Source organism: Microplitis demolitor, chromosome 6 (genome assembly GCF_026212275.2).
Source record: "Microplitis demolitor isolate Queensland-Clemson2020A chromosome 6, iyMicDemo2.1a, whole genome shotgun sequence".
Taxonomy (NCBI): domain Eukaryota; kingdom Metazoa; phylum Arthropoda; class Insecta; order Hymenoptera; family Braconidae; genus Microplitis; species Microplitis demolitor.
In genome coordinates this window covers 12,325,973-12,334,005 of record NC_068550.1, presented here as the reverse complement: position 1 = coordinate 12,334,005, position 8,033 = coordinate 12,325,973, and the positions used below count along the sequence as shown (strand labels likewise).

Sequence of the window (8,033 nt, the reverse complement as noted above, 5' to 3'; positions counted from 1 at the left end):
TATAAATTTTTTTAAATTTGATTTTCCTTTTAATTATTTTAATATATAAAATGATCAGAAAATTGATTTTTTTTTAATGCTTATTTTATAAAAAAATAAGTATTTTCTAACGTGTAAAAAAAAAAAAAAAAAAAAAAAAAAAAATAATTTTTTTTTTTACATATTTCATTAGGTGTAAAAAAAAATTATTTTTCTAAGAATTTCTTTATTAGTAATTAAAATAAGTTTTTTCGCTTTTAAAAAAAAAAAATTTTTTCTCTAAAAAAGAAAAATTCCAACATAATTATTAGAAAAAATTAATTTTCTTAGAATTTTTTATATCGATAATCAAAATACTTCATGAATAAGTTTCTGATAAACAATTAATTATGTAAATAAAAATAATGAATCATGTTGACATAACAAATTTTCGAAAAACAGAAAAAGACTTATTTATCATGTATTTAATTATTAATACAAAATAAAAAATTTCAAGAAATCAATTCTTCAATTATTTGAATTTCTCGATACAATTAATTATTAAAAAAAAATTTTTTCAAATTGTTAGAAAAAAACTTATTTAATTATTAATATGAAAAAAAAATAATTGTTTAATTACTTACAGTTTTTAAGTAGATATTAATCACAATTGAATCTACGCACTTATTCCTGTCAACACCCTTTGTCTATAGTGATAGGTTTCAACAAGAAACTACCCCACCACTTTTCTAAAATCTTATAACGAATACAAAAAAAAAATTAAAGGGCCAATCGGAAAAAAAATTGATTTTTCTTGACCAATCACAGAAATTTGCATATCTTTTATTGTTGGTCAGTATGAGCACGTGGGTAACAAACCCACGCTGGTTTGTTTACATTTTCAAAGAAATTGATTTAAACGATGTTTTACGATAAATAATATAAAAATATCAATTAAAATCATAATGTATGATCGAAACCATTATTTTTTTATTCATAAATTAATTAAAAATGAATAAATGTTATCTTAGAAAAGAAAATTTGCGCGCGGAAGTTTAGACGATTAGAATACCGCCATCTATGAGTAAAAAATGTAACCAACATGGTATTCGAATTATCGGCTATCAAATTCCAGCCGTTTGAAATTCATCGATATTTATTGAAATACATCGATATTCATTTAAATGAATTAAAATATAAATTATAATTACCTGTTTTTTATAAGATAAAACACTAAAGTAATAATCAATGTATCTATTCATTAGTTGTTGTACAATAAAAATTCGTAAAAAATATACTCTGGTAGTCAGCAAGTTGGCATAAATGACTGAAACTTGACCGTAAGTTGACGTTAAATTGTCATCAACTTATTACATTCAGCATGATGGGGGCATTAGGTTGATGACAACTTATCATCAGTTTTGACTACCAGAATGCATGTAAATCATTTGATAATTCAATTAAAATAATAATAGTTAATTATAAAAAGTTAAACTATTTTCTAGGTTATGAAAATGTAAACAATTACTTAATATCATTTAAAAATAATAATTGTTAGAAAACAACTTGAGTTGCATCAAATTTAATTTTATTAATTAATTTTAAATACCAATTTTACATTTTCCAAAAAAAAAAAAAAAAATGCAAGTAATTATTTTTTTCAAACGCGGGAAATTTGAAGCGATACATCGGATCGTTAATGGTGGCGGTAAATTCAATCAACTTGTTGTCATCAAAATGTGACAAAAAGTTATTTCAGTGGGTAGATGTCAACTTATCATCAGTTTTGACTACCACAATGCTTGTAAATTATTTGATAATTCCATTAAAATAATAATAATTAATTATAAAAAGTTAAACTAGTTTCTAGGTTATCAAAATGTAAATAATTACGTAATATCTTTAAAAAGAAAAGGGGTAAAAAATAGAGAAAAAATAGAATAACATCAAGTTCAATTTTATTAATTTCTTAAGAATCCAATTTTTTAAAATTATTACATTTTCCAGAGCACACAAGTAATTATTGTTGTTCAATGTACAGTGATATTCACGAAAATTATTGTTCAATAATTTTATATTTTTCAACGCGGGAACTTTAAAATCATCTAAATCAATTACAATTTTTTCGCTTCCAATTAATCTTGGATCCATAATTTTTTCTCGAAACCTTTTACATAAATATATTTGTAATTATAAGTGACATGTTCAATTGTTTCTTTTAGCTTTAAATATTGCGTTTTTCCAGCATCCCAGGTAATTCCATGATGATTATATGTTACCCAGGTATTTAAGCGTTGACACTGATTTGATAATAATGTCCAATCACAAGGTGGTTTGAATAACGTACATGACATTTCTTCAACACCATTAATTTTATGTTGGACTGTAATTGAAGCAAGTTCTTTTACAATAAACTGATTGTGTGAGCCTTTAAATCCTTGCACATCTATTATGATTTCCATTTTGATAACTCATATCTCGACAACAGACAATGAATCACTGAATAATTAAAATATTCAGCACAGCTATTTGTTATTATCCCCCACCACACTTTTTTTAAATTAATTATATTTTAAATTCATTGGTTAATTTTAAAACTGCTCAGTAGAAAGTTCCAGAAAATTTATTTTTAGACTGATGACTCATTCGTCTGCAGGAATAAACTTGTTTTCTTTGTTTAATTTTATAACTGCGCAGTAGAAAGTTCGAGAATTTCTATTTTTAGACTGACGACTCATCCATGTGCAGGAAAAAACTTGTTTTCTTTGTTTGATTTTATAACTGCGCAGTAGGTGACCTCATACCATTCGTCGCGCCATCTAGCGTTTTAGGTTATGTTGACACGTTATTCTAGGAGATTTCACTACTTTTTGTTTGGTGATGTTGGCACTTTTGGGGCGACATCTATTTTTTACGGCGTCATTTATGACGTCACAGGTTGTTCTGGAATTTTCTACTGCGAAGTTGATGAGCCGTTTCCCACCTATAAAAGAGGCGCGTGAGACCATACTCCACAAAAAAGAAGTACGAGTCTCTGAATGAAGTATGAATCTCTGCTCAAATATTCTCTGACGTTTACTGTGTTAAAGTTTTTGTGAAGTTCTCTGTAAAGTTCACTACGGTTTTTTAAATAATTTTTTTACAAAAAATTATAAACAATTTTTAGTTTAAGTGAAGTGCATAGACATTATTTTTAGTGCAACTGACACTTATTAGTTTTAATTTTGTGCAACTGACACTTATTAGTTTTAATTTTTGTGCAACTGACACTTATTAGTTTTTAATTTTTTGTGCAATTGACACTTATTAGTTTTTAATTTTTTGTGCAACTGACACTTATTAGTTTTTAATTTTTGTGCAACTGACACTCATTAATAGTTTTTAGTGCAAAAGACACATTTTTTTTTTCTGTGAACAATTGATAAAAACATTATTTAAAAAATGGCGCGATTATTTGATGCACTTCACGGTTTGATGAATTCTGTTGCACAATCATACAATGACTTACAGTCAGAGTCAGTGAATGAAGAACATTGTCAGAGGTGCTATCAGGTGTGTGTTGAGACAATTGAATATTTCAAGACTATTTTGGCAGATCCACAATCGAGTGTTCAAATTAAGAGAAGCGTTTAAGCAAGTATAGTGCTTTTGTGCTGGTATGGCGATCAATTTGCTCAACTCAGCGGCCTGGCTACAGGTGGTGATTTGAGAATGCGTCATCGACTCATCAAATGGCAAGATCTCGATAACGCTTTCTCGAACAACATTCGAACTGGATGTGTCACAAATCTTGCTCACACAGACTTGAGAGAATTTTTGAATGATTCTCGGGAATTAGTTTTCGAAAAAATCCAAGAAATGTTGGGTGATGTTGCTGGGGTGAAAATCAACGTCGAACTTGTATGTAAATTTCGGAATGAAAAAATTAATGACGTCGTTGATGAAACTAAATCATTCAACACTACAAGTCGGGAAATTACACCCACAACATCTCTCGCTGATTGGTATGCTGACCATGTCAACGAGAACTTATTAAAAAAAGGTTGAAGAGTTCAATCAAAAGGACTCGGGGTGGAGATTACTTGAGATCCACAGCTTGGTCATCACAATGTCCAGATATGTTCCTCTACAAGCTGGAGCATCAACTTTTGTTAGACTGCCCAAAGATATCCAGATGAAACGTGCAGTCTTAAACATCGAGAACCACGACGAGTACTGCTTCCTCTGGTGTGTTGTGGCAGCAACACACGAAGCTCACACTGGACATCTGGAGAGGACAACATCGTACCCTCATTACAGCAGCATACTTCAGTATGAAGGTATTGATTTTCCAATTACCCCGAAAGATATTCCAAAATTTGAAACGTTAAATAATTTGTCAATCAATGTATACGGGATTGAGTCAGAATTGAACGGTTTCGGAGATGAAAAAAGTATCATTATACCATTGTATTTAAGTAAAAATTGTAAGTCTGATGTAAAAAAAATTCATCTTTAAATGGTGCAGGCGAACGTAAATTTAAATATGTCTAATGAGAATGATTATAAAAATTATAAGCCTGTTTATTATTTTGCCTTAATTAAAAATCTATCGCGATTAGTAAAAAATCAAATTTCTAAGGCACATTATAAATCATATTTCTGTGATCGATGTTTAAGTCACTTTAAAACAGAAACATCTATCAACAACAACAATGATGACTGTTTCAAATTAAATAAAGTCCGTATGAAATTTCCCACTAATGAAAACAAAATGTTAAAATTTAAAAACTATCGTAATAAAGACTCGGTACCGTTTGTTGTCTACGCAGACTTAGAGTGTACACTAGAGCCTCAGGGGGATGATGATATTCAAAATCACGTTCCACACAGCATTGCATTTTATCGTCACTGTAATTATGACAATAATTTGTCAAAATTTGAAATTAATCGTTCATCTGATTGCGTAAAGTGGTTTGTCAATAAACTTGAAAATTTCGCATTTGAAGTTGAGCAGTATTTAAAAAATCCTATACCTATGAAACCACTTGACAAACAGCAACAAAAGAGTCATGATCGGTCAACTGTTTGTCATATTTGCGAAAAAACAATAGCCTCTGATCAAGAGAAGTGCTATGATCATTGCCATTTTACGGGTAACTATCGCGGACCTGCACACATTTCATGCAATTTAAATTATCCGAAATCTCATGTAATACCGGTAGTATTTCACAATTTATCTGGGTATGATTCTCATTTTTTCATTAAATCATTAGCAACTGTTTTTGAAGGTAAAGTCACATTATTGCCAATTAATAAAGAGCGATATATCTCATTTACAAAATCTATTGATGATATATCTGTGTCTTTACGTTTTATAGATTCATTCAGATTCATGGCATCAAGTTTAGAAAAATTAGCATCCTATCTTGATGATGACAATAAACAAAACACAAAACTTCATTACCCAGATCCAGAAAAATTCCAATTAGTTACTCGCAAGGGTGTATTCCCGTATGAATATATTACAGACATTGATAAGCTTAATGACAAACAGTTGCCCGATCAAAACTCATTTTTTTCAAAATTATCTAATAATGGTATAACTGACGATAATTATGCATTTGCTCAACTTGTCTGGAATAAATTTAACATCAGTACATTAGGCGAGTACTCTGATCTATATCTTAAGACTGATGTATTACTCTTGGCCGATGTATTTAAAAATTTCAGACAAAATTGTTTAAATAATTATAACTTAGACCCGCTGCACTATTACACAGCGCCCGGATTAGCTTTTGATGCAATGCTGAAGTACACTAATGTGGAACTGGAACTATTGACTGACCCCGAAATGGTACTTTTCTTCGAGAAAGGTATACGAGGTGGAGTGTCTCAGTGTACTAATAGGTATGCGAAGGCCAACAATCGGTACATGGGTAATGAATTTGATGTTAACAAACCCGAGTCATACTTGATGTATTTTGACGTCAATAATTTGTATGGCGCGGCAGTGAGTATTCCACTACCTAAAGGCTCATTTGAGTGGGTAGATGAACATGATTTAAATAATGTAAATAACTTTGTAAATGCCAATGACAATGTAGGATATATTTTAGAAGTAGACTTGCACTATCCTCAGGAGCTACATGAGCTACACAAAGATTTACCATTGTGCCCTGAGCACTTTTTACCACCGGGTAGCAAGTCTACTAAATTATGTACAACACTGTATGATAAAAATAAATATATAATTCATTGTGAAAATTTAAAACAATGTTTAGGTTTAGGAATGCAGTTAAAAAAAATTCATCGCGTACTCAAATTTGAGCAATCCCCATGGCTAAAGACATACATCGACAAGAATACAGACTGTAGGAAGGCTGCCCAAAATGAGTTTGAGAAGAATTTCTTCAAACTCCTTAATAACGCAGTCTTCGGTAAGACTATGGAGAATGTTAGGAAACACAAAGATGTTCAATTGGTTACAAGATGGTCTGGTCGATATGGTGCATCAGACCTTATTTGTAAACCTAACTTCCATAATCTTACAATGTTTGATAAAGACATGGTTATAGTGGAAATGAAAACAACCCAGGTATATTTTGACAAACCTATTTACACTGGGTTCGCGATTTTAGATCTATCAAAAATACTTATCTATGATTTCCACTGTAACTATGTCAAACAGAACTCCACAAACCAACAATCTAAGTTGATGTACACGGACACCGACAGTTTAATTTACTACTTTACAGTACCAGACATCTACGAAATCATGAAACGTGATATTTCAAAATTTGATACGTCGGACTACCCCCCTCAAAATTCGTACAATATGCGAATAGCAAACAAAAAGGTCCCAGGTCTGATGAAAGATGAGAATAATGGGAAAATTTTGACTCATTTTACCGGACTTAGGGCCAAGCTATATGCATACAAAATTTTAAATGATGATGAAGCGAAAAAACGAGCAAAGGGGATCAAAGGTCCGACGTTGCGAACTATCACATTTGATGATTTCGATAGATGTCTTCACGATCACATTAACTTGACAAAAAAACAGTACTTAATTAAAAGTTCCAAACACAACGTGACGACAGTAGCACAGCACAAAATAGCCTTAAGCTGGACAGACGACAAACGACAACTTTTGGACAACTCAACCGACACATTGCCATGGGGATTCACATCAAATAATCATGATGATAAAGACGATGAAAATGTTATATCTATTAAAAAAAGAAAACTTTTGTAAAAAAAAAAAAAAAAATGCAAAATATTGTAAAAAATTAGTTTTTTTAAGTATGTAAAAATTAGTTTTAAGGATATGTGTGTAAATAAAATGAATAAAACATTTATATACAAATGAAAAAAATTGTTTTTTTATTTTATAGATATAAGTGTATTTTATAAGTTTATTTACAGATCAGATTTTTCAATCCAGCTGTTGTGGGAGCTATCGAAGCCGAGCCACTTTACGTACAATTTATTTCCGCGTTTTTTTATAATTTTCTCCACTAGATATACATCTGGATATTTGACTTTGCTGAGTTTTTCTGCATAAAATCCACCTTCAATTGGCTTATCCTGATAGTTTACAAGTTTGTATGTTGTTGGATTTGTTTTCTGTACTGTCTTAATTGTAAGAATTTCCGTCGTCCAGTTGGGTGTGTAACCTTTTCCAAACACATGTTTGAACTTGCTGATTCGAACTTTGTCTCCGACTTTGAATTTATTTTTTCGTGCTTGTTGCTGAGCTTGAAGAGGTTTGTATATTCTTTCCAGCAGATCTTTTTCATTAGCAGCAGTTACATCAGCAGGTTTCATTTTAATTGTCCGATGTTTGGTATTATTGTAAGTATCCAATAAGTCTTCTAGTATATCAATCCATTTAACGATACCACGTGCAGAGAATTCACGCCACATTTTATTTTTAAGTGTCCTATTAAATCGTTCACATATGGACGCCTTCAAGTTGCTGAATGTCGAGTACATATTGATGTTTTTACGTTGCATGAGTTCTTGAAATTCTTCATTATAAAATTCTTTGCCTTGGTCAACGTGCAGATTTTTTGGAACACGACCTAGTTGAA

General features: G+C 30.8%; 1 protein-coding gene across 1 annotated transcript; it reads left to right on the top strand.

Annotated features, from left to right (window-relative positions):
- The first annotated feature begins 4,066 nt into the window (after nt 1–4,066).
- LOC128668016 (uncharacterized) lies at nt 4,067–7,137 on the top strand. Its single transcript, XM_053740165.1, has 6 exons — nt 4,067–4,391; nt 4,632–5,228; nt 5,319–5,594; nt 5,700–6,158; nt 6,222–6,796; nt 7,018–7,137. Exons 1-6 carry the CDS (start codon nt 4,067–4,069, stop codon nt 7,135–7,137), a joined length of 2,352 nt encoding a protein of 783 aa, XP_053596140.1.
- Nucleotides 7,138–8,033: the final 896 nt, after the last annotated feature.